We start from the raw sequence: 27225 nt of genomic DNA on the forward strand, positions 1-27225 counted from the left end.
TTTACCATGCTTCACCCTTCTCTGCTGTTGAACGTGTTGTAGGAAGCACATAAATCTCTTCTACAAAATCAAAAGAAGCCTATAAAGAACTCGATCTTATACTTTATGGTCCAAATGGGACACTTAAGAGTGAAAAGAGCCATATTAATAATTACACCAGGATAACAGATGCAAACAAGGGCAGCCCTGCTCACCTCAGTTATAAAACATCCAAGCAAAAAAAAGGAAAAAAAGAAAAATCCAAGCAACACACGAGGATTTATTTCCTTAACTTTTGCTCCACACACTCTAAATCCCGTGGCCTTCCACAAGGTAACCACTGTTAATGGTTTGTAGTGTTTCTTCCAAACTTTTTTTCTAAGCATTGTCTTACTTTTATGATGGGAGGGGGGCGGGCATGGAAATAGGTTATTTCCCAAAACAGAAGCTCACGATCCTTTCCACCTTTCTGCTGGCCAGAAGCAGGTCCAACGCCAGACAGGTCCAGGCCCTGTTCCCTGTGGCTTCTGGGCACTGTCCTCAGGTCCCTGTCCCCAGACCCGCAACCAGGAAGGTCCCCGGCCTGTTTTGAACCCATTGCGTCCAGCATTGTGGAAAAACCTCCACCTCTTTTGTTCTTGCTGTCTCTCCCCAGAAATCTCCCCCATCCGTCCAAATCATGACATCAAATTTCCCTCTTGGCCTCAGGGAGTAGGGAAGTTCCAGGGAGATAGAAGCACAACTTGGAAAATCACTGCAAGGAGGAAGACAGTCTTGGACCCAACCTCAGACACCACCCGCGAGTTGCTTTTCTTCCTCATTTGGGGCCTGGCAGCTGCCTCGGCTCAGAATCCAAGAAAGTCTTCCATCCAGGTGCCTCAGTGGCGTCACTGGTCCTGCAGAGCCTTGGCCCTGGGGGCAGAGCTTTGCTATTCCCCTCTTCCCATCCTGAGCAGAGCCGTGGCTCAGCTCCAGGGCCAGGTACCCCCAGAGCCTGCCTCCCCGGCTCTGCCCAGCCCACGGCAGGGCACAGCTCAAACCTCCCTCCTCCAGGCAGGCCTCGTCCTGAATTCCTCCCCTGAGAGAGGACAGCTGACTTATAATAGTAAGCAAATAACATGTACAAAGGGTAGCATTTGGAAAACCTACTAAGTGACAGGCATGGTGATGGTGCTTTTAGAGTTCATTCATGGCCTCAATAAACTCATGAAGTGGATATTTTCACAACCCCATTTTACAGATGGGGAAACTGAGGATCAGAGAGATTAAGGAACCTGCCCCAGGTGCAGCTCAAAGTCAGTGGTAGAGCTGGGATCAGAGCCCAGGTCTGGCTGCTGCTAAGACCCAGGCTCTCAGCCACCGCACCCCCGTACCCCCTAGTACTCAGGGGTAACCTGGCATCTCTTCCATCTTCTTTCAGAGGTGAATCCCGACTCACATCCTGCCCAGAAAACTGTGACTCCGTCTCCTGTGCAGCCATCCCCCTGCTCCTCATTGAAGTCCCCCAAATAAGGCGGGACCTCAGAACCCTGTACACCAGAGCTGAAGGTCCTCTGGTCTCCTCGTTGTGCAGATGGGAGAATGAAGCCCGAGGGAGGGGCGGGGCGGGGGCGGGGGCGGGGCCCACCCTGATCCTGTCGCGAGGCTCAGAGGGTCCCATCGCGAGGCTCAGCCGCCTCTGCTTTCAGGCTCGAAGACCCCTCCTCACAGACTCAGGTGACCTTCCGCAGGGAGAGATCGTGAGCTGGCCTCACAGCCACCGGATTTCCCCGTGCACAGCCCTTTCTGCCTTGACCTTGGGCAGGTTTCCGGGTCAGGAGCTGCGAGTGCCCAGAGACAGCCAGCTGCTGCGCTCCCTGGAGAGGCACAGGTCTCATCACCTGATAGCTGCAGCGCTTTTGCGGGGACGCAGCTCTGTGCGGGGGAACCGGGAACACCACAGAAGACAGAAAAGCCCCACCAAGGATGCCAGCCACCAGGCTGGGATGGGGCAGGACAGGAGGGTGTGGCCAAAGCTGAGACTTCGTTTAACAGCACTGCTGGGCCACTCCCTCCACCCCCAGGGATTTCCCAGCAAAGTGAAATTGACTGAGGTGATGCCGTCCCTTCCTCTTACTTGGGCCCCAGGGCAAGGGACACCAGCCTGAAAGCCTGAAGCCTGGGCAGGGCCCCCCTGCTGCCCCTGCCCCACTGGACACCCGCGGATGAACCCCTTCACCATTCTGAGCCTCAGTTCCCCATCCAGAAAGAGGTAACCATTTTTACCCTGATTCCAGTATCTTAAAGTTCCGGGACTCTTTATCATTGTCTGGAGACCCTGTAGCCCCCCAGCCTCCTCCACCATCCCCCCAGTTCCTGTGGCTCAGAGCCCTGGGGCAGAGCTGGGGGGGATGCACCAGCTCAGGAAGGAGCGCTCCAATCAGTCCTGACTCAACTCGGTCAGAAGAGGAACGGCGTCTCAGGCCCAAAGTCTGTGTAGACGGGCAGGGTGGCCACGGGAGAGGCTGGCCTCAGGCCCTGCCCTGCATTTAGAGGGAACTCCAGGGTATCTGTGAATGAGACAACGCTGGGGATGGCCTCCGCATCCACCTCCCGGGAAGACTCCTTTCCCCATAGAAAGATCTTTCAGTCGAGCCCGGAGCCATGGCCCCATTGGCCAGGGCTGCAGGATGACTTTCCTCCCTAAAAAAAAAAAAAAAAATATATATATATATATATATATATATATATATATATTTTTTTTTTTTTTTTTTTTTTTTGCGGTACGCGGGCCTCTCACTGTTGTGGCCTCTCCCGTTGCGGAGCACAGGCTCCGGATGTGCAGGCTCAGCGGCCATGGCTCACGGGCCCAGCCGCTCCGCGGCATGTGGGATCTTCCCGGACCGGGGCATGAACCTGCGTCCCCTGCATCGGCAGGCGGACTCTCAACCACTGCGCCACCAGGAAAGCCCCCTAAAAAAATATTTTAAATGATATTTTATGACTGTTTATAAAGACAAACACAATCCGGATTCGTTTTTAATCTATTTATTATTCTTCACTTTTTTCTTCCGATGGCAATAAAATCAGAGCCCTGTCCAGCAGCCCTAAAAGTATCACAGGCTCTGGGCCCTTGCCTGTTGTGCCTGATAGAGAAGCCACCCAGATACTGACCGCACTGGCCACAGAGCCCAGCTCTGCTTCTCTCCTGCTCCCCCAGGCTAGCCAGAGGGTCGTTGCTCCCACAAAAGCACACCCCCAGCTCCCCTGCTCACTCACCCAGCAATCAGGGGCTTCCGAGTTGGGAATAAGAAGCAGAGACTAAAATGAGAGGATAGAAAGAGGGCTGAGTGAACACCCATTTAGAGAGAAATCCAGCAGGGCAAAGGGAACTTAGCTCAGGGCAGTTTTGAAGTAATAGAAAGAGTGGGACTTCCCTGGCAGTCCAGTGGTTAAGACTCAGTCTGTACTTCCACTGAAGGGGGCATGGGTTCGATCCCTGGTCAGGGAACTAAGATCCCGAACGCCGAGTGGCGTGGCCAAAAAAAAAAAAAAAAAGTAATAGAGCACTGAGCTCCAGGAGCGGGTGCCGACCGTGGAGCCCAGTCACCAGCCGTGTGATAATCACTCCGCCTCACTCTGCCTCGCCAGGCCCTTGTCAGCCTGGTCCAGCCCACAGGCCGTGTATTGATTAGGTATTCTATTCAAGCCCTGAGGGAAGCACATCATCTCATTAAATCTCTCAAGGACCTTGTGAACAGCCTCTATCAGTATCATCCCCATTTTACAGATGATGAAACTGAGGCTCAGAAAGGTAAATAACTTGGCCAGACAAGCAGCAAGACCAGGACATTGATCCAGGACTCTTATCAGCCACATGCCAGGTCCAGAGGGGATGCAAAATCCCCTCGCAGGCTTGGTCCACAAATAAGGCACCTGCTGGCAGTACAGGAGGAGGCTGCCGTCCTCCCTGTGCCCCAAATACCACCAGGAAGCCAGTTCCCAGCTGAACAGCAGGAAGTGGGCACAGCGCCCACGTGTTCTCAGCCCTGGCAGGCTCTGCCAGCCTGGCCAGGAAGGCTGCAACACAGCTGCCACCCAGATGGGCAGGAAATTGAATTTCCCACCACTGCTGCCAGGCCAGCTCGCCCCAGACACACAGGTGTTGGGCCACTGTCCATGCCGTATCTGACCTCAAGGCCAGAGGCCACCAGTGGCCCCGTGCCCCAGAAGCCTGCCTCTGGGATGCCAGCCATCCCCCACCCCGCCACCTCTCACCTGGGGAAATGGCCCCAAGACCAATGGCTAACAGGTGAAGGAACAGGCATGTCAGCCTGGGCCCCAAAGAAATAAGGTTTTGCTGGACAGAAATTAGACACAGAGCAAAGGATGACTGCTTGTAACAATGCCAAGGGCAGCCCTCCCTGGAGCGCCCTCTCTGCTCACCCAGAACCTACTGACTAATCACAATGACAGTGACATTTTTCAGAGCCCATTGTGTCCGAGGCCTTTCTTATCTCTCACTCACACAACATCCAGAAATATCTTGCAGGTGAGGAGCCCGAGGCTCACAGTGGGGAAGCAACATCCAAGCCCTCCTTGCTGGGAGCATCAGGATCAAGTCCAGGGGCTAAAGGCCCGGACCCTGGGTTCAGATCTCAGCTCTGCCACTCACCAGCTGTGTGACTTTGGGCAAGGCACTTAACCTCTCTGTGCCTCGTTTTCTCCATCTATAAAAGGGATAATGTAGAGCCCATCTCAAAAGGTTGTTATGAGGATTATATGCCAGTACATGAAATGTGCTTAGAGCTGGCCCGGCACGTGGCAGATTTCACGGAAGACTTATTATATTTTTATTATCAGGCTCTAGGCCTGTGGCTTTCCATACCCACCCCACCTCAGCCACACAGTGCACTCTAGATAGGGAAAGTCTGAGCACATCAGTCTCCTCCTTAGAAACCTCCTACCGCCTCCACAGAACAAAGCCCAGACTCCACCAGGCTCCCTAGCCCAAGGCCGGGAGTGACCCACAACTGGGCAGCTGCCCCAGCATCCCCTCCCCACCCTCTCTATGCTTCACTCGCTGCCTTACTCCTCTTGCCATGGGGAGATCGGCACATGCTGTTCCCTCTACCTGGAACACTGTTCCCCAGCTCGTCACCTGACTGTTTCTGGGTTCAGCTTAGACATCACCTCCTCCAAGAAGCCTTCCCGGCCTCCACTGTTGGCTTAGCCCCCTTCTCTGGGCACAGGACCCAAGGATGCCACTTCCAAATTCTCAGTACACTGAGTATTCTAATGGTCCGTTTACCATCTGTCTTCTGGACACCAACAACAACACAAAGGCAGATGCCATTGTAGCCCCAACACAGGGTCTGGGGCACAGGGCCTGGCTACAAGGTGACCACATGTTGGAGGAACAGATGATGGAACAGATGGGGAGGATCCCCAAGCCTGAGGTGGCACCATCTCCCCCAGGGTCAGACCCTCCCGACTGAGCCTCACTGCACTTCCCTAGAACTCCCAGCACCTGTCTTTCCCGTCATGGCCACAGTCAACCCTCAGAGTACAATCCGCCCCGGCTCAGCACGCCAAGGGGCTGTGCCCACAACTTCCGAGCAATTCCCAGTGCCCAGGATCCAGGCCTGGAACTTAGACATCATGCCAATCACAGCCAAGGCCATGTACCAGCCACAGAAGGATTCAAACCTCCCATCTGTAAAAAGGGGATAATAGCTTCTCCCTTTATTAAGCACTCACAATGGGCCAAACCCTGTGCTAAGCACTGTGTATCTGATTTCACCGAAGCCTCACAGCCACCCAACAAAGGAAGTAGTGTGGGCAGCTCCATTTTACAGATGGGGAAACTGAGGGTCAATGATTTGACCAAAGCACATAGATGGTAAGTGATGAAGACGAGACTGGAACTCAGGTCTCAGGGATGACGACACCCATGCTGGAACCAAACTATCTCTCTGATGGGCAGTGACCCCTGCCTCTTGGGATTCTCACACTTGAGTGGCCCCCCCCACTCACCACATACCAGTGTTGGTCTGTGTGACCAACAGAATATAGCAGAAGTGATGGTACGTCACTTCCAAGACTGCGACTGGTTATAAAGACTGCAGCTTCCACCTTGGACGTTATCTCTATCTCTATCCCTCTTGACTCACTTTCTCTGGGAAAACCCATGTCACAAGAAGCCTTCTGGAGAAGCCTATCTGGGTAAGGAACAGAGGCCTCCTGCCAACAGCCACATGAGTGAACTTAGGGTAGATTCTCCAGCCCCAGTCAAGCCTTCAGATGACCACATCCCCGGCCAAGGTATTACCTGCCATCCCATGAGAGACCTGGAGCTAGAACCACCCAGCAAAGCCACTCCCAGAATCACAGAACCATGAGACAATAGATGCTTATTGTTTGAAGCCACATAGTTTTAAGGCAATTCGTTACACAGCAAGAGGTAACACATACACCATCTCCCTCTAAAATCCCCATCCCACGCGCTCTGGATTCAAATGATGCAAACTCCCCACTGGCAGGCTACGTGGTACCACTCTCTCCTCCCTGCTCAGAGACAGGGCAGGTGGTGGGGGATGGGGAAGGGGGAAGGCAGGAGGGGCAGGGCAAGTGGGGACAGGGTGTACACTCACGTCCAACCTCCAGCCGGATTTCTGCAGAGGCATCGCCCAACTCATTGACAGCTCGGCAGGTATAGACGCCAGCATCCCTCTCCCGAGCCACCGGGATTCGCAGCCTCCCAGAGCTGGAGGCCTCAGAGGCCAGAATCATTTCAAGACCCTCTGGACCAAAGATGAGAAAACATCAGGCAGGTACCCATGGTTACCACAGGAGGCCAGGGGATCAGGCTGCCTTCCTGACCCTGGGTTCCTGCAACTCCACAAAGCGGGGACCTTGGAGGGGTGTGGGTGAGGGAAGGATTTCCCCCCAGAATCAGGACCCCTATTGTTTAATAAGTACAGATTTTTAGTTTTGGATGGTGGTGACAGTTGTACAACAATGTAAATATACTTAATGCTACTGAACTGTAGGCCTAAAAATGGTTAAGACGGTAAATGTTACGTTAGGCGAATTTTATCACAATTTTAAAGTCAGCACTCTTGGGTCCAGCTCCCTGAGCCCCTTTGTTGACCACGAGTGAGTCTCAGCCTGTTCCCCTGAATGCGACAGGCTCATCACCCAAGAACTCCTTGCCTGGCCTCCCTCCTGGATCCCCACCCTCTGCTCAGGTGCAGACGGAGGCTCGGATCAGCTCTGGGAGGAGCCCAGGGTCACGGAGATGACCAGTCGCCCCCCCAGTTCCGCCTCTTTGAGGCCTTATTCTCATTTCCCTCGTGCACTGTTCCCCCACCCCAACTCCAGGCCTCCCCGTCCTGAGGCCTGAGGGACCACGCTGAGTCTGAACTGTTTTTACAACTTAATATTTTACACTTAGAATTGTGATACATACATATACATAACACAAAATGTTACCATTTAAAGCATTGAGTGTCCAATTCAGTGGCATTAAGTACATTCACATTGTCATGCAACCATTCCCACCACCCATCCACAAAACTTTTTCATCTTCTTAAACTGAAACCCTACTTATTAAACACTAACTCCCCATTTCCCCGTCCCCCAGCCCCTGGCAACCACCATTCTCCTTTCGGTCTCTATAAATTTGCATATTCTAGGCATCTCATAGATGAGATTCCACTCAAATAACTGGAATCATTTCATACTTGTCTTTCTGTGTCTGGTTTATTTCACTTAGCATAATGTTTTCTAGGTTCATCTGTGTTGTGTCAAAACGTCATTGCTTTTTTCCAAATTAAGAAAAAAATTTTTTCTTTTACTTTTTTACTACTTAAATACACCATACTAGAGCAAATGTCTCTGAAAATATCATAAATAAAAGATTTTTTTCTCCATTCAGCAAATTAGAAGTAGGGGGAAATTTCTACACAGCAGCTGCTATGAGCCTGATTTTTTTTCCTTTTGTTTTTGTTTTTTTTCATTCTTTTTTTTTTTCTTTGCCATAGGAGTCAAATTAAGAAAAAATTTAATTTAATTTTAAATAAAACTCATAAAATGTATTATCGTTACCATTTTTAAGCAGTAACTGTATTCTCATCACTGTACAGCTTGAATTTCATTCCCTTTTAAGGCTGAGCAACATTCCATTGAGAGATGCCCCCATTATAAAGGGGCTCCCAGGCTGGGCTGGTAGAGCTCTCAGCCACCACAGGCAGTGACCTGAGCACAGAGTGAGGAGTCCTGAGGCCTCTGCCACCACTAGCTGGTGACCATGGACAAAATGCTCAAACTCTGAGCTAACTCTGCCTGTCAATGTCAAGGTGAGGCTCTGACAAGATCACAGACAGGTGCTGCAAAGGCTGGAGTGCATCCAGGGGGGAGCCCAGTGTTCTGCCCCTGGAAAGTCTGAGGCAGGAGCCCCAGGACCCAGGTCCACTGGTGTGGGCGCAAGAGCAGCTCCTGTTCAAACTCCGGCTCAACGTCTGGCGCAGACAAAACCCTCTACACTCGTTAACTCAGGAGAGCCTCAGAACAGCCCTCTTAACGTTACTGCTAGCTCTCAGATAACCACATCGCCATCATCACCATCATTAAGAGCACTGAGCCCTGCCCGTGCGCCAGGCTCGTGGTAAACAATTTGCACATGTGGACTCATTTAATCCTCATCCAACCACCTATCTTTGACTTTCCAGCTAAGGAAGCAGGCTCAGAGATACCAAGTCACTTGTCTGAGGTCACCCAGGGGAGCCAGAATTCAAGTCGAGGTCTATTCTAGATCCTTCTCCTAACCACGGAGCCAACCTGCATTAGCTGCGTGGATGCTGGCCTGGGGATGGGAGTGGGGCTGCCAGAAACGGTCCTCTCTCTCCAGACACCCCATTCGGAGTGCCCCCCACGACCGTCCTGGAAAGCTGACCCTCCAGGGCCCCAGTGGGATCGCCCACGGGCCGCTCCCCCCACCCAGTGTACCTCGATACCAGATGACCCGGGGCGGAGGCACCCCGGACGCCTCACACGCCAGCACAGCCTCCTCCCCGACGGCGGCCAGCACCACAGCATTCGTGGCCAAGACGGACGGTGGGTCTGTGTGGGGAGCAGACGGGGGATTGGGGACCAACCCACAGACTCCCTGGAGAGAGAATGCAGCTGGGGGAGGGGCGGCGGGGACAAGGTGGGGCTGAGCACCTGCCTCCTCCCCAACCCCCACCAACCGGGACAGTCACCCCAGAAAGATGTAGCCTCTGCTGGTTTCTACAAAGCCAGTTACGCCTGGGACCAACCCCCCTTTTGTTCCTCATTGATCTTGAGATAAAAGCCGAAATCCTAGAAGGTTCTTAAAGGCCCAACAGTGGCTGCCTGCCCCTCCCCCGCCCCCTCACTCCAGCCAGCCTCCTTGCAGCCCCTTGGGCAGCCCAGACTCATTCCCACCTCCAGGCTTTTGCCCCACCCGATCCCTCTGCTTGGAACGCTGTTCCCATTCCCATGCGGCAAGGGTCTGGTCCTGTGTGTACCAGCCGTTCCCCTCTCTGCCCAGGGGCACGTCACTCCATCACACCACCCTGCTCTGCGCGCCTTCTAGTATCTTCACCATCTGAAAGTACCTTATTTATCTGTTTGCATGTTTGTGCCTCCCCATTAGAATATAAGCTCCACCTGGATGGAGACCCTGTGTTCACTGCTGTAGCCCCAGTGCCTGCCACAAAGTAGATGCTCAGTAAGTATCTGGGGATGGGAGGGAGTGAGGGAGGATGGGCTGGAGATCCTTCTCCTGCAGATACCCTTGACCCGAGTACCTGCATAGTAGAGGGTGACCGTCTTCTCGTCTATGCCAATGTCATTAGCAGCCTGGCAGCTGTAATTCCCAGCATCCTCTGGGGCCACTCCCTGAATGATCAGGGTTCCCTGGGCATCCACGCGGACTCTGGAGTCATGCCATGAAACGTGTTCAACAGCAAGGGGCTGGTTAGGTCGGGTCACATGGGGTTGCCCCAGTCCTTATTAATAACAAATTAACTAACGACATCACTGGTGACACCATTCTACACTGACCGCTTGCTCTGTGCCAGGCTGTGTGTTCAGCACTTTACGTATGTTCTTTTTTCCTTCGTGGGGCTCAGAAAGGTATGGTGACTTGCCCAAGGTCACACAGCCTGAATGGCAGAGGCAGAATTCAAGTGCAGGTCTGTTGGATTCTGCAGCTGTAGCTCCTGACCCCTGAGCCCACACTGTTATGTTTCCCAAGTGATGTGTCTCCTCAGCCTCAAATCAGCCCAGGAAGAAGGCAGGGCAAATGCTACTCCCCCATTTATATTAATAGTTAAGAAGACTGAGGCTCAGAGAGCTCCCCTGGGAGTCCTCCTGTTCCCAGTCCCAGACCTCCAAGCCCTGAGCCCTCACCTGCTGTCCTCTTGCAGGGCATGACCCTCATGGCTCCAGGAAACGTGGGGTGCAGGGTACCCAGAGGCCGAGCAGCGGACCCTCATCTCCATGCCCTGGGAAAACCGCTGTGACCTGGCGTGGATGCTGACCTGTGGGGCCTCTGTAGTTCAGAGAGTGGACAGGTGGGGAGGAGTTTGTCAGAGCAGTTGTGCTGGCCCAGGCACCCAGCCCTGGGCCCCCGGCCCCTCCCGGCAGCCACAGCCAGTGTAGACAAAGGAAGTAGAGGTCCCAAGGGGCCTGCATCCTTGGGAGGGGCTTGCTGGGGAACTGGGGAGTGTTGCCAGGCAGCCTCCCAGGCACATCCGCAGGCCACACGGGGACCTGAATTCCCAGTACCAACCCCAGTGGGAGCCCTGAGCTCCCTGGATTTCTGCTCTGAGCTGAGCACCTTGAAGAGGCTTAGAGAGTTGTCGAGATGCCAGGGCTGGAGACCTGAGTGGACCTCAAGGTCTGCCCAAGTATTGGCTGCAAACGTAGGTTCTATCCTGGCCCTCGGAAAGCTCACAGCGCAGCAGGCTTGTCAGGCTCCAACAGACGTCGTGGGCCATCTCATCTAGACATGGCAAACACGCCCCTCCCATACCAGTGGCCTAGACACGGCCTCAGAATCCTTCTCAACACACTCTAGGCAGTCAATCAAAAGTCACTAGCATAAGGGAGAAAACTTGTTCCAACACACTCACTTTTACACTTGGGGAGATAGCACCCCAGGGAGGAGGATCTGTCTAAATCCTGGGTGGACCTAAATCCTAGGTTAGTATCTAATCCAGGCACCAGCACTCCCGACGTGGGTTCTTCCCACTGGCTCCTCCACCCCCATCTGGGCGGCGCTACCCAACCCCTGCCGAGCATGTCTGATCTCTGGGCTTTCGGAACTTTCCACTGTTCCATCTCTGTCCTGCATATTGAGAGGGGTAGGTAATGGAGGTATTCAATGGCAGGGGAAGAGGACAGGACTCAATGAAATTGGCTTGGCCGACAGCAGTAGAAATTTAGGTCAGATATGAGGATGAACTTCCCAACAGTGAGAACCACTACACTTAGGCTGGAAGGCTACAGAATCCTCTTCCTCTGAAGGTTGAGAAAACACTGAAAGGGCTGACATTGCCTGCCAGAGGTGATGTCTGGGCAGAGGGATGGATTTATGGACTTTGGAGGGAAATGCTAGGTATTGTGTTGAATTGGGAGGACGGCAGCCTCACCTCGCACCAGGAGCCAGACGGACGCCCTCGTGACCCCGTTGGAGTTGCTGGCCATGCACTGGTACCGCCCGCCGTCACTGGGGGTGATGTCCCTGACCTCCAGGGACAGGTTGGCCAACTGGGTGACTCTGCCCGTTGAGGCCGACAGGACTCTCCAGTCCCGGACCCACGTCAGGTTGTAGGGGGCCTCGCCCAGGACCCGGCAGGACAGGATGGCGGTCTCTCCAGAAGACACGGTCACGTTGGGGACAGGGACCACCTGCGGCGGGGGGTCTGCAGGAACAGGAGTACAGGAGGCACTGAGGGGTTGACACAAGGAGGGGGCCATCCTGCATGCCCTGGTGATGTCCAGACCCCGGAGCCCACCGCATTCCTCAGGACACATCAGCCAGCAGAGCAGTTCACCAGCATCTGCTCACCATGCCCGGACGGCGCCACCACACGGCCATCACACACCAGTCGAGGAGGCTGCGTGCATGCGTGCGCCTACCTTCCACACAACACCCAACTGCAATATTTAGCAAGAGCTACACCACTCTTCACACCCTTTGAACCAATAATTCTGCCCTGGGGGATAAAGCCTCGGAAATCACCCTCAAGAGGGAAAGAGTAACAAGTACAGAGCGATTCTCTGTACAAGTAGCAGCCAAATGTGGAACTAAGGAAGGCCACTGCCCCAAAGGAGGAAAGAGCTAAGAAACCCTCCCTCTCAACAAGAAGAGGTCGTAAGAAGTGACAGGTCAGAGACCGTCTATCCAGGGACAGTCTGCAGGACCTGCAGGAAAAAAGCTGCATCCACATGTCAATGACCATGATGTGCAAGGATACTAATGGGGAGATTTGACTCCAGACAAAATTAAGTAGTATTAAGGCATTACTTATTATTCATTGTATTAGGTGTAATCATAGAATCTATTATATGGGAAAATCTATGTTTTTAAAAGAGATACATACTGAAATGTCAGGATGCCTACAATTTAGTTTAAAAGAGTTTAGCCATATCTGTGATAACCTACAAGAGAAAAGAATCTAAAAAGAGAATGAATATATGTATAACTGAATATACATATATTCAGTTATATGTAGATAAAGAATGTATTCAGTTAGATGTATAACTGAATCGCTTTGCCGTACACCTGAAATTAACTCAACGTTGTAAATCTACTACACTCCAATAAAATTAAAATTTAAAATAAAATAGTTGGGCCATCAAATGAAAAGGCAAGTATGGCAAAAGATTAGCAATCATTAAGTCTAATAAATGCACGTGCAAATTTCCTTATACTGTTCTACTTTTCTGTACTTACCATTTATAGTAAAATATTTGCTGACCCGCTACAGTGTTAGATGAACAACAAATCAGGTTGTTTTAAGAACGTGTAATATTATCCCATTTTTGTTAAAATGCACACATAGACAAAGGTCTGAAAGAAAGTAAATCAAAATGCTATCAAGGTCATCTCTAGAACAGAGGGATCACAGGTCATTCCGATCTTTTCTGCTGGTTTATAGTTTCCAGTCTTCCTACAGGGAGCATGCGTGATTTTGTGTGAGTTGAGGACCACTTAGAGCGGCTGATCTCTCCCTGGGCCCCTTTTCTCCTCCTCAAGACAGCTTAGGTTCATTATTTTAAAAATAAAGCCCATTCATTTTAGGAGGGTCTGTGGCATTGCCAGCCTCCCTGAGCTCAACGGTGCCACGGTGGCGGGACCTGGAAGCATTAAGGGTTGGGAACGACGGGATGGACGGCGGCCCCCGTGAGGACCTGGCCAAGAGGTCAGGGGTGGGATTGAGGCTGGTGGCGGCGGACACAGTCCAAGCTGCAGCTGAGACTCACAGGCCATTCATGGGTGAAACAGCCCAAACGGGGAGGGGGGGGCGGGGAGCCAGCAAGCAGGTGCCGTGTGGGCATCAGACTCTGGATGACGGACAGGCCCCAGCAGTTGGCTGGCATGCTTGCCCACAGATGGAAAAACCCTGGGAGGAAATCCTAGAGGGAAAAATCAGGAAGGGGGTGGGGAGGGGATACGCGGACAGGCCCAAAGAGACAGACCTGTGACGACCATCTGGGCCTTTGCTCGTCCGGTCCCAGCCCCGCTGACCGCCGTGCATTCGTATGTGCCTTCCTCCGCCTTGGAGGCCCGCGGGATCTCCCAGCTGCTGTTCCCTGACCCCCTGTGGACAACGAACAGCTGGAGACGGTCCCCCAGCCTCGTCCAGACACTGGGGGGCTTGGTCCCCTGAATCCTGCCCAGAAGGGAGGTCGCAAATCCTCCTGGAGACTTGGTAAGAAGAGGCAGACGGCCAAGGACATGCAAATCCCATGATATGCTATGTGACTCTAAGTGCCTTCCCCTCTCTGAGCCCTGGACTTCCAACCATAGCGGGGAGGTTCTCAAGAGGGTCCTTCTTGCCCTGACCAGCACAGAGCTGGGCCTGCATGGGTTGAGTTTTCAGAAGCTGAGGAAGGCCCATGGCTCTTGCAGCAGCAGTGGGAGCCTCAGGGAACCACCCTCCCCCATCCCTGGCCAAGCTGGGAGGTGCCCAGGAGGACAATATGACTGAGACCAAGGTCCCACTCCTGCCACCCACTCCCCTTAGATCCCTCCAGGGCATCAGGCCCCCAGGAGCCCTGGGGCTGGGAACAACGGGTGGCCCTGAGCCACTCACTGAAAGTGCCTCTCCTCGCCCAGCCTGGCTCCATCCCGCCGCAGCTGTAGCCAGAAGGGGAGGGCGCTGTGCACAGAGCAGGAGACCACCAGGGGCTGATGCAGGTAGCCATGGATCCTGGGGGGCATGCTGACCAGGGGGGCACCTGTGGGCAAGGACCAGCACTCAGGATCCCTCCAGTGACACAGAGACCCACAGGGATGAGCCAGGGGAAAGAAGGCCGGGATACAATCTCTGGCACCACCAGCCAGTGGTCACCAAGGGCAGGTCGCGTCGCCTGCTGAAGCCTCAGTTTCCACCTCTGTAAAATGGGGTTAATTGGGTGACTGACCTCATCGTGTTGCTGTGAGGAGCTGGTGAGAGATGGGGCGTGGAAAGCACCTGGCACATGCATGTGGCAGGACCGGCTCCGTCAATGAAAACTCATGGGGTTTTTATGGTTTGTGAAAAGCCTGGCCAGCACGGACCAGCCTGTGCCACCATTTTAGCAAGTCTGTGGGGCAGAGAAGTCAAACCAGCCCTGAAATCTGACGAAATGCTCCCCAGACAGGACTCCCCAGGGGTGTGGGTAGGGCTGTGAGGCTGCTCGTCTGCCTGGAGGGTCAGTTTTACCCAAAGTTGTGGGAGGGAAACCTTTTTTTATTGAAAAGTAAGCATACTTGGAGCACGGCTGTGAATACAAAATTCACACGCATTTTTGAGATAAAATAAGAGATTTCCACGAAATCCCACAGCTTGGGATGAGCCGCTTGGGAACCCCATCAGATGCCACTGCCCCCCTCGCCTGACCCTGGCCTTGGGGTGATACATATTCTCTCCCTGGCTCTTGGAATTACTTCAGTGGAAAAGCTTGAGAACTGTCCCCCAGGGTCAGTCTTGGACTGTCGTGCCTCACTGGGCAATCACGGACGTGTGCTGAACCCTCGCGCTGCCCTCTCCCCCATCCCCACCAGAAATGCTCCGAGGCTGAGGCAATGTGCCAGACCTCCTCTGAGCATAGAGCTGGAGGTGGGAGGGTGGCTGGTGACATCATGCTACAGGCTCCCTGCCACATCCCAGGGGAGAGGGGCGTTGGCCCATCCAGCCACGTCCTCAGCTGCGTGCCCAGCAGCCACCACTCACCCCCACGCACTGGAAGCCTCTGCCAGGCCAACTCCGGCTCCCTCTTCCTTGAGCTCCAAGAGCCCAGGGACCTGAGGCCCCGCCCTCCCCACCCCCATGTCTCCAAACCCAGAGCCTCCTTCTCTCAGTCAAACTCCCAGCCTCCCAGACCCGGAAAGTAGGGGAGGCACATCCCACCCCCAACCCCGCCTCCACACTTTAATCTACAGCTGACATGGAGACCAAAAGCCAGCTCTAAACTCAAAACTCTGGGAGCCATCTGAAAGAACAGGAGAGAGAAACGGAGGCTGCTGAAATTGCTTCCTGAAAATTCCTCCTCAAAGCTGTAAAAAAAGGCCAAGGGAGGAGAAGCCCAGGGGCCACAGCAGGGGAGTGGAGGCCAGGAGATGGAAAGAAGGGGTCCCAAGCCCCCGACCCCACCTTGCCCGACTCGGGTCCGCCAGGTCCTCCACGTCGCCACCGGCACATTGGCACCCTCCCTGCATCCTTAAATGAAGTGGGATGACCCCCAGCAAAGCTGATGGTGGAGTGCCAGTGTCATCCACCTCTGAACTCCTCCCCGGTCACTGCCAGGGGAGGGGGGAGTGGGCTGGAAGAGGGAACGAAGCCCAATAAGGAGACCGATGGCCAGTGAACTCAGACCCCACCCCACCCCAGGACCAGAGGCAGATCTGGAAAGCCAAAGACTTTGCCCTGCCCTCTGGGAGCTTCCAGCCCAGGTGGTGAGACCTCAGGGACACACGGGAAACCAGCAAAAGCCACACACATGGGAACCAACACAACGTGACCTACAATGATGTCACAGTAACAGCAGCTGTGTGGAGGGTCCCGGTCCACGGTTCCCACGTCCTGTGTGCAGCCTCTTGAATACCTAAGAGCCGTCTTGTTATGTGCGTTAGCTTACGGAGCCCTTCGAGCAACCCTATAAAATGGGTGACCTCGGCTTCCCCAGCTATAAAATGGGGACACGTCTCAGAACTTGTGTAAGCATTCAATGAGCTAATGCATGGCAAGCGCTTGGCCCAGGACTGTCCCACGGAAAGTGTTCAAAATGATGACTAGATGAGTATTACCATGATTTTGACTATGATAGCAGTTATGACTAGGGAAGGGCATACCCATACCCACTGCCCTGCCCACTGCTGTGTCTACAGTGCCGAGTACCATGACCGACACAAAAGGAATGGTGAATGCACAGGTGGATGGACAGGTAGATGGATGGATGCATGGACAGATGCGTGGATGGGTGGATGACCGTGCAGCAAATCCTGCAGCTGAAAGCTACATCTGAAGATCTCAGTATTTGGCATAATGCCTTGCAGAGCCTGCTGCCCAGAGAAGTTTAATGAACAAATATTTCCTAATCTAATCTAATTGAATCTAATCTCATCAGAAGAGCCTTCCGGAAAGAAATAAGCCTCCAAGGGAACCAGGGAGCTGGGGGTGGTAAGAGCCAATCACTCACCTGGGGCCACCCCACGGTAGGAAACTCCAGAGACGCGGAGGAGGGCATTTCCCTCATGGTCCTTGCCCTTCACCTTGAGGTAGAAGCGCTCCTGGGGGGTGCGGAAGGACGGCCCACCCCACAGTTGATGGGTGGATCCGTTGGAGAGGAGCTGCATAGGCAAAGTCAGGAGGGACCGCCCTGAGCTGTGTGAGAGCTCCATTGAGTCCAGGTGGCCGGGTGGCTGCAGGCCTGTGGAGTTGATCACCAGGGAGATGGGCACCCCTGCAGAGGGAAGGGCGAGGAAGGAGATGCTGCCATCTGTGCTGGGCTCCACGATCCTCCCCAAGCAGGGGCTCTAGGACCACAGTCAGAGAGCAGCCTGCTTGACTGACCTTCACCAGCTCCCTCACCTTCTCTTCCCTGGGCTAACTAATGCTGGGTGGGATAAGGAGAGAAGCGGGGGGCTTGCTACTGTCCGTGGTCCTGAAACACCAGTGTCCCTTCAACCCACGGCTTCCCGTGGCTACATCCCCTCTACTGTGCAGACTGGGGCGCTCACTGAGCAGGACTGGGAAGGGGTACCCCCACCCCTGCCCCACCACGAACTGCTGGCTGTCGTCAGGCAGGCTCTAGGACCAGCCGAGGTGAGACACACGCCCCGGTTTGGGAAGGCTGACTCCTACCCATCCTTTCCCCATGCTCATCTTTCCTCTGGTTTCCTTTTCTATCTTGTTGAAATGTACTTTCCACGCTATCCCAGGACAGACAGAACTGGACTTGGGTTTTATAGTCTCCTAAGCTGATGTGGGAACAGTCAGGTCGCTCCCTTGGCAGGTGGCTTTTCATTTTTTTTTTCCTCTCACTGATCATAAACCAGGGACCAGGGGATGTGGTCCAGGAAGTGCCTTCACATTTTTGAAAAAGTATCAAACAACCTGGAAGGGGCACATACAAATCTAGAAGTCCAGATTCCTTTGAAAAATCAATGTGTCAGCGCCGGGCGCCATTCCCGCATTGCAAGAAGCAGCCAACGGCGTGCAGCAGCTGTGGCCCAGACCCCCACTGTCCAGTTAGCCACAGCCTCGCCCACTCCCTGGTGCCCCTGGCACTGAGACCAATCGCTATTTATCATTTGCAATTGCCCTGCTGTTTCTCTGTCTCTTTTGGATGTCTGGGACCCACATCTTTATCAAAAGCAGAAACCAAAGAGGGTCACACCCTTCACCCTCTTCCACTGGAGACTGGCCAGTTTTCAATCCCCACTGTAGCACTTCATGTAGGATTTCTTTTCTCTCTTGGCTTTAGAATAGGAGCTAAGTTTCTCTGCCTCGGGCCCTCCCTCGCACTGGCAAAAACAAACACGACATGAGCACGCAGACCCCTTTTTCACTTTGAAGATATTACTGCTGGTCCTGGCAGGGAAACCTACAAGGGCTGACAAGAATGACAGACATTAGAGGAGATACAGACTAGAAAGAAAGCCCTAAGGATCCAGCACACACCATTTAGGGGTCACTATTCTGTGGTCCAAGGTTAGCCTGACCCGGTCTAGTCGCCCCCATCTCTGCTCAGCTGGTCCTCGCAAAATCCTCTGGATGGACCCGTGGCAAGACACCATATTTTCCAAACTATAAATGGGGACCCTGGTCTGGCTACCAGGTGGCATTTTCTGGCAAGAAGCTCTGGCACCCTGAGCTAGAAGTCTCTGCCTGCTCTGGGGTCCAGCTTCCTCCAGGTGGAGTCATGATGGGGTATGTAGGCAACCTCGGAACCCAGTGCGCGGCTTCTCATTGGAAAACTGATCCTATGCCTCCAACGTCCCCCCAGGCTATCAGCCTCCAGGGGCATCTAAATGTCCATCAGGACGCTCGTTCCCTTGGAGTGAGACACTGGTCCCCCTTTCGGGGAAGGTGTCCACTCAAGCACCTCGGGATGTATTGGACCAGCCTGATGTTCACTGGAAGAAGTGGGGCTCTGGACAGACAGGTCTCAACAAACAGCAAGGGGAAGGAGTAGTAAGCGGGACTGCATGAGGTCCTGGAGGCCTTGGGGGGCAGGGAGGAAGTTCTAAAGGTAAACGGTCCCACGGTCACCTGGGCTGGAGCCGACAGAGGGAGTGCTGGCCCTGGGCGCAGTTCACGGTGATGTGACAGAGAGGCTGGACCCAGCCTCTGCAGGCCCGTTCCATAGTCACACAGTCATGGCTCCCCCCAGAGCTCCCCCCACTTCCCAAAGGCGAGCCCCACCTCCGCAGAAGGCGGCCCTGAATCGCCCTGGGGCCAGGAGCACGGTACCTTGCAGGGGCCACTCGATGGTGTGGCTGAGGTCCAGGGAGGGCTGAGTGGAGAAGCCAGCTCGGAAGTCGACGTTGCTGATGCCCATGATCCTGACCGAATGGCGGCCGCTGCTATAGACCTAGCACAGGCCCAGGCCCACGTCACCGGGGCATCTGAACCCAGCACCCCAGCTCCAGGCAGGAGGCGGGCGACCCGACCCGGCCTGGAGTCAGCAGCTGGAATTCTCCCGCCGTTGCATACGGGTGGGCAACTTACCTGCTCCCTGGGGGCCCAGCACGATGCTCCCCAAATGAAGTGGAAGAAACCCAGCTAGGGCACTGTCCTGAGTAGCACTCTCGAAGCTGCCCTGCCTTTCCCACGACCACCGCCCCCAACTCCCGCGGGTCTGGTCTGTCCCCCTGCACGTCTAACCCCTGCCTTGGCATGAGAGCTCTTGGCTCAAAGATGCTCAGAGTTTGAAGGATAGCGGTGCCTGCAGCACACAGCACTGTGCCTGGCGCCCAGCAGGGGCTCTGTACATTTGCCTGATTGGCAAGAGTCCTATCCTCCTGAAGCAGCAGCCTGCCTCGTCCCAGGATACTGTCAGGAGCCCAGCCTGCCCCCAGCACCTTGCCGATTAGAGCAGACCCTGCTCCCCCTGCCAGTCCTGTCCCTCCGAGCCCAAGGTCACCCTTGCTGCTTCTGTGCACTCTTCACTGGACAGCTCAGTCACCCACCTGGACACTCAAGTGGTTTCTGTAAGCCTAGCTCCCTAACTAACCCCAAACCCATCCACTTCCTCTCACTGATGCAAGGCGGAATACTCCTCCTCTGTTCTTGACCCTTTACTTCTATTGATATGCCCACTTCACTCCACGCTCCAGCTCTCAGCTTCACAGCGCCCGGCGAGAGGGAGGTGGTATCTCAGGTTGGGGAAGCTGGTCTCCCCAACCCCAGGAACCCCAGGCCCCCTACCTTGATGGACCACAGCCCAGGATGCTCAGGCTTAAAGGCCACAACCTTGGCCGAGTCAGGGATGTTGAGGAGCACGTCGAGGCCCTCGTCCCTCCGCAGGATCCTCCCTGTGGAAGCCCCAAGGACCGCTTAGACCCCAGCCACTTCCTGGGGGTGGCAGCGGCCCACCCTGTCCCCTGGAACCCACAGCGCTCCAAACACCAGCCTCGGGCTTCCTAGAGGAACTGACAAGAGGCCTTCGGTGGTACCCGGGCCTCTATCTTACCCTGATCTCCATCCTCATCCCTCCCCAGGTGCCGGCTGTACCCCTGGCCTCTGGACCTGAACACTCAGGACATTCGCAGAGCACCATGGGGCCAGGAGACCGGGTCCAAATCACACTGACCCTGGGCGACCCGACAAGTCACTCCACCTCCCGGAGCCCCAGCTTCCCATCTCTACGATGTGCCACTAATTCTTGCCCCCACTGACTCTCCAGGCCACCGAAGAGCTCCACTGAGGGAACACGGGGAACATGCCATGTGATCCTTGAAGCTCAGGGACTGTCATCATTTCAATTCCCCTTAGCCGGGCTGCTAACGGCCTTCCTGCTTCCCCACCTACCACGGGTACCCTCCCTGCCCTCACTTGGCATTCCCCCTACCCTCCTTGCTCCTTATGTCCAAACCCCCTATCACCCCAGGGCCTCTCTCTTTGTCCCATTCTGGACTCCCAGCTCAGTCTCAGGGCCAAGGTGGAGGCCAGCCCTGGGGCGCACATACCCAGCGGGTCTTGGACTTCGATCTCGGGCCCCGGGCCACTCAGGGAGATGGTGACCTCCTTCAGGCTGGGGTCAAAGGGGATCTTCCACGTGTGCTCGCCGTCTTCCTCGTGGTCCGTGGACAGCAGGTGCACCTTGGAGGTCTGGATTGCTGACTCCACCCACTTCAGCACCTGGAAGGCAGGTGTGAGAAGCTGACACTAGCAGGTGTCCGTGATGTCTTGCTTGTGCCTGGCCCACAGGAGGTGGGTCCCTAACACGCTGCCAGTTGTGTGCAAAATCCGGTCCCCCAGTGGCTTTTAGGCAGCATACAGGCTTTCCAGGTCACCTGAGGCCACCCCACTCCCCACTGCCCTATACTAGGCCCGATTCACACGTCACTACCCTCTTGGCCTGTGGGCTCAGAACTGTGACACCTGAATGAAGGCATCCAGAGGACTCAGCTGGGCCAGAAGGAGCAAAGGGTGCCCTCTGCTGGGAAGACTTCCCTCCTTCCTCACATGGCCAACTTCTGTGATACCCATCACTTCCTCCAGGAAGCCCTCCTGATGCCTCCTACACACTGATGAACTCTGGAGATCCGGAATCTCTCCCAGAGCCATGTGGTTCACCATCCCCTGCCCAAGGGGCCTCAGACCACACCCTCACCTGGACACCATGCTCTCTAAGCAGGACCATGTCTCTAAGCAGACAGCAAAGACAGCCCCCTCCTGACGCTTGTCACAACACTGGGAAATCTTATGTCCTTTGTTTCTACAACTGCTTTTATTCATTCTAAAATCTTCCTCTTTCAGACAGGTCCCATTGAAAATCAGGTAACAGGTAACTCTCTCTCCAAAATACCATCCCACTTATTTTCCTGAATAAGGAAACAATCAGATGAATCTGCAACACGGGACACTGTATAAGCAATACCTCTCCAACAAGTTAGTGGCATGAAAAAATGGTGGACTACTTCAGATTTAAGGAAACTTAACCGACATAAGAACCCAATGAAATGCACAGCCCTTGATTAAATCCTGATTTGACATTTTGAGGACAAGTAGGGAAAGTTGAATACGGGCTTGGCATCAGCTGATACTAGCAAAGTACTAGTCATTTTATCAGGTGATGTTGTGGGTTATGCTGGAGTCTATCTTTTTTTTTTTTTTAATCTATTTTTGGCTGCATTGGGTCTTCGTTGCTGCGTGCGGGCTTTGTCTCTAGTCACGGCGAGCAGGGGCTACTCTTCGCTGCAGTGTAAGGGCTTCCCATCGCGGTGGCTTCTCTTGTTGCGGAGCACGGGCTCTAGGCGAGTGGGCTTCGGTAGTTGTGGCACTTGGGCTCAGTAGTTGTGGCTCACGGGCTCTAGAGCGCAGGCTCAGTAGTTGTGGCCCATGGGCTTAGTTGCTCTGCGGCTTGTGGGATCTTCCCGGACCAGGGCCCGAACCTGTGTCCCCTGCATCGGCAGGCGGATTCTTAACCACTGCGCCACCAGGGAAGTCCCCGTTTTTACTTTTCTATATCTTTGACACTTCTCACAGAAAATGTTTAAGCAAAAATCAATTGAAAGGAACAAGTATGCCTTTACAAGCATGACTTTAGAATATACCTGAGCCACCATAGGGGTATCCTGTCGCTTACCAGTTCTAATCAACAGGAAGTGACTTCCTGGAATACTGTTTTGAGAAATGTGAAGCCACGTTCAGCCGCAATTAGAAAAAGGTCTGTGATCGAGCAGCAAGTCTGCCGTGGATCTGGAATTAGAACGTGGTGTCTGGCATGCTACACATTGGCCATCCTTGCTCTCAACGACAGTCCTCCAGCTCTGCCTACCATGTGATCTTCCGTGGAAGGGAAAGGGTACAGAAGGGAATTGGAAGAATTGCTCGAGATTTGGAAAATGAATGTGTTTTGGTCAGACTGAGCTGGAACATGTGCGCCTAGATTTTACAGCTAGATTTCAGTTATCACTGGACGAGAATTCTGTGTTCTGAAAACTCCTCTGTTTTTATATTTGAAGCTACCTCATTCTTCTGTTTCTGCCTAACTTTCTAAGGGATGTTTCTCTTGAAAAGATCCCACCTATTTTGGTTAAGAAATGAAGGCAAGGCTCTTCGTCCGTGTGGAGGTCGATCAGAAGCAGCAGCTAAGGCTCCCAGCTAGAAAGGCAGACAGAAGCTGGTGAGGTAAGTGAGGCTGTCGGGGGACAGCAAAGCAACAGCTCTGTGACCACTGTCCTTCTCCCCCCGGGCCAGGCCTTCTCAGGGGTCAGGAGGCAATCAGAAATGAGCAAAGCTGCCAGGAGGGGGTGGCAGCACTCGTTGACAATTACCCAGATGGGTCACGCCCGCTACTGTGTTGCAACTGTCATTACAAGCTCTTTCTAGGATTTTCTGATGGAGAGAAGATGCCCAAGAGCTCAGGCTACTGCACGGAGAGGGCTGAGACGGGACAGGAGGCCAGCGACCCCATCAGGAGGCAGCCCGCCCACGAGGGCTGCCCTGTAAGCGCACCACCACTCCAGAGCTGGGGGAGCTGACCCTCTCGCCCACAGCAAGGCCAGGCGGCTGCAGGCCCAGGCCTGGGGGCAAAGGCTTCTGGGCCTGGCGATGGCCCGGGGACTCAGAGAGGAATCGAGGGAAACTTCTGAGCAGACAGCCTTCATCGAGCAATGTTTATTTGCGAAGGTAATGGCTTCCAGATGTTAGCAGGACAGGGGGGCCTGGGAGCCAGCAATGCACTGGGGCTCATCTCTGTTGCTGATGGGGAAAGAATGAGAGAATCTGGCGCTGCAACCCTGGCCAGATGGTTGCCGCTCAGCGGTTCACAGCAGATAAATCATCCCCCGAGTCTCCTCCCAAAGCATCTGACAGTCGGGGTGAGGAAACCGAGCGGGGAAGCTGGGGCCGGGGGCGTCAAATGGGCCTCGAGAACCACAGATCAGAAAACTGAGGGCCCTTGACAACTGGGCACCACGGGGCACTGAGCCCAGCCTCTACCTTCCTGAGAACCTTTTCCAGAGAAAGCTCTTACCCCTGAGGGGGCTTCGCTAGAGCTGGGGTGTGTGTGTTCTGCGCTCCACGCAGAAGCGCAGGCGCTGGAGGTACGGCCACCACTAACCCTCCCCCAGGGCTCCCTGGTGCCTGGCCTCATGCAGAGGTCTTCCTCCTACCCTTGTCACCATCTCTCCAGGCAGTAGCCCTCATAACCCAACGGCGCAGCTGAGGAAACAAAGGCCCAGAGACGTTAAGTGCTGTGCTCAAGGTCACACAGCAGACAGGTGGCAGAGCTGGGGTCTGAAGACAGCATGTGACCTTAACCCCCCACCACCCCACCTCCTCTGGGAAGGGTCCAGGATGAGGTCATCTCCAGGGCCTGTGTCTCCTGATCTGTTAATCCAAACCACCTGTTAATCTGACCTCCCCTCCCCCTCCCCCTTACTGTCTTAGAGGGCAGTTCACCTTTCCCCTGGTTAATGCCCAGATTCTGAGCAATTTGTCATATTTGTACCTGCTGGTGCTGGACAGGGAAAGGGTCTGAGCCCCCAGAGTGGGACTTCCCAGGACCCCAGAGGGCTTCAGGATGATGGGCTCTCCCAGAAATTCTGGCCGTTCTGTTGGACCTGGGGACAGGACGTTGAGCTGGGTCTGAGCTGGGGGGAAGCCTGTGGGAAAGATGTGCTGGGGCAAGGAGGTTCTGGGACCTAGCTAAGTCCTAATTAAAAATGCACACCTCTGGGACAGGCCCCAGGGGTCACGCTGCCTGCTTCCCCTGTCCGCTGAAGGACGGCAAAAGCTACAGGTTGCCCCTCCCAGGGCGAGAGGATCTTCACCCTCCTTTAGTTACGCTGGAATCTCAAAGGTGGAGAAAGCTAAACGCCCGAAAGCACAGAGACCTAAGATTGATGGCTAATCTCTCGGCGCCCAGCACCTAAAGCTGCACCAGCGCAGAGTACGCGCTCGATAAATGAAGGGAAGAGGGAACGCGCTCGATAAATGAAGGGAAGAGGGAACGCGCTCGATAAATGAAGGGAAGAGGGAACGCGCCCGATAAATGAAGGGAAGAGGGAACGCACTCTATGTGTCGTTCCTGCCATACTGGACACACTTTGAAATGGTCAAAGAACTGACTACACAGGCGGGGTTTGGGGGACTTTTGCAACTTCTTCTAGCCGGAGCCCCCTTGGCTTGGGCAAAGACACTGTTCCCTCTCCTGGGGGCATGACCACGGCCCTGGCTGCCCCGGCTACCTTCCCAGGCTTGCCCAATGTCTGGGGACATCTGGAAGGGGCCAGGTACAAGGCATGAAGCTAACGAATGACAGAGCTCTATTCAGGGAGGAGCGGGATCCAGGCCCCTAGCCAGGGGCAGCCAATCCTGGCCATCGGATGTCCTACCACGTCAGACGTGTCCTGCCCGGCCAGGCTGCCACGGCAGAAGGCTGGCACCACGGCCAGGAGCCAGGGGCTCGCCCCAGGTGCCATGGCTCGAGGGAGAGGCTAGGAGAGTCCAGCCCCACACCTGAGCAAGCGGTCCTCCACCGACCCACCCAGACGCCTGACGTCTGATTTGCCCCAGCAGGAACCCAGTTCCCGAGCAACTGCCCAGATAGGACACCGCCAAAACAGGGACCAAGCCGTCATTCCACTCTGAAATGCCTCCCACCCTTGCTTGGGTGGCTTAGTACCAGAGCACGCTGACACGCCAAAAGAAATAAATCCTAATGTGTAGCAGAGAACCATAAACGCCATCTTTCAACAGGGAGCGAAGGCGCTAACCTAAACACGGCCCTGGAGATCATAAACATACAACATCCCATACCCTCTCCCGGAGGCAAGAGCAGGGCTGGCCCGAGGCCGCGGTGGCCTCAGAGATGCTGTTCCTCTCCTCTTCCTCTATCTCACGCACAAGGGACTCCATGTCAGCCATTCACCAGCTACTTACCAAACACCTGCTCCCTGCTGCTGGCTGTACCAGGTGCTGGAGATACAGTAGCAGACAGGAACTTAAGGGCCCTGCCCTCAGGGAGCTCACAGCCTAATGGCATTAAATAATCGCACAGCTGCAAAACTATGATTCTATAAAGCAGTAGAGAGCTGGGAGAGGGTATGATAGGAGACTTAATTTGATGGGAAATCGAGGAAGGTGTATTTCAGCTAAGACTGGGAAGAGGAGGGGCCAGGGGAGGAGAAGCTGGAAAAACAAGCCACACGAGCAAAGGCCCTGGGGGAGGAAAGACACGGGGCACTGAAGAAAGAGCAGAGAGGCCAGCAGGGCGGCAGCAGCGGGCAAGGGGGAGAACACAGGCGATAGGCTCCGAGAGGCAGAGCTCAGATAAGGGTCTGGACCTGTTCCAGGGCACAAGGGGGCGGGACCCGTTGGTCCGATTTGTTTTAGAGGATCCAGTGGGATGCAGGACCGGCTCATACAGGCTCAAGAAAGCCAATTATGAGCATCACTTCCCACGCTCTGTGACTTCATGACGGCAGCTTGAAACCAGCCAAAGTAGGAGCTGGAAGTGGACATTCTTGTTCCTTCCAGAGAGAGATGGTTGTGAAACATTTACCAACATGCCACTGGAAGGATCCCTCTGGCTCCTGGGGAGGAATGGACGTGCTGGGCAGAGGGAAAGCGGAGAGAGACCTGAGCAACTGATGGAGCCTGGAGGGGAGGAAGGGCAGGCACCTGGTCCAAGACCGAGATGAGGACGCACACACCTGGTCAGCGCCGGGGCATCGGCAGCCCTGCACATCAGGCTTCAGGGCCAAGCAATCCTCTCCCTGCCAAGTCCCCAAGCTCGACTTCCTGTCCCAGCAACACAGCCCAAATGTGATGGCCGCCCCCATGCTCCTCCACGCACTCCTGGGCTCCTCGACTCTGGGGAGAAGCTCCCCCCGCGCTGCCAGCCTTTGGTAGATCTAGCCTACCAACCTGGACCTCCTGAGGGACCCGGGCTAAAAGCCAGGGTGCTCCTTCAAGCCCCAATCTTTTTACGGGCGAAACTGAGAAACCCGCAGCATCTGCTTTGGGGGCGAGCGAGAGGGTTTGGCCAGATGATGCCCAAAATCCCTGAGCACCGGTCTTCCTGCGCTTCCTGCCGTGGTGTGAGCGCTCAGCACCGCTCATCCGTGATGGCAACCGACCCACGGGCCGAGCCGCCCAGAGATGCAGCATGTCAGGGCTGGCTCACCTCGGTCACCTGCTGCCTGTCCAGGTGGAACACCTGCCCGGAGCTGGTGGCAGCAATCTCCTCGTAGGCCAGGTAGCCAGGATGAGTACGGTCACCACAGTCCCCCGTCAGCACAAAGACCACCTAGAAGAGAGACAGGCAGCCTGGCTCATGGCTCCTCTGCCA

The 27225-nt window shown here is 54.7% G+C and overlaps 1 protein-coding gene across 1 annotated transcript in view; it reads right to left on the minus strand.

Moving 5' to 3' along the window:
* HMCN2 (hemicentin 2) overlaps positions 1 to 27225 on the minus strand; it is a gene marked incomplete at its 5' end in the record, with an annotated part of 150276 nt that overhangs the window by 99832 nt on the left and 23219 nt on the right. The window contains 12 exons of the mRNA XM_082842097.1: positions 6612 to 6761; positions 8968 to 9081; positions 9792 to 9919; positions 10396 to 10537; positions 11640 to 11912; positions 13693 to 13814; positions 14310 to 14454; positions 16897 to 17160; positions 19173 to 19293; positions 20130 to 20236; positions 20891 to 21062; positions 27061 to 27183. Coding sequence (XP_082698223.1) covers positions 6612 to 6761; positions 8968 to 9081; positions 9792 to 9919; positions 10396 to 10537; positions 11640 to 11912; positions 13693 to 13814; positions 14310 to 14454; positions 16897 to 17160; positions 19173 to 19293; positions 20130 to 20236; positions 20891 to 21062; positions 27061 to 27183 — 1861 coding nt within the window. The remainder of the gene's footprint in view (positions 1 to 6611; positions 6762 to 8967; positions 9082 to 9791; positions 9920 to 10395; positions 10538 to 11639; positions 11913 to 13692; positions 13815 to 14309; positions 14455 to 16896; positions 17161 to 19172; positions 19294 to 20129; positions 20237 to 20890; positions 21063 to 27060; positions 27184 to 27225) is intronic.

Source organism: Leucopleurus acutus, assembly GCF_964270905.1.
Source record: "Leucopleurus acutus genome assembly, chromosome: 7".
NCBI lineage: Eukaryota > Metazoa > Chordata > Mammalia > Artiodactyla > Delphinidae > Leucopleurus > Leucopleurus acutus.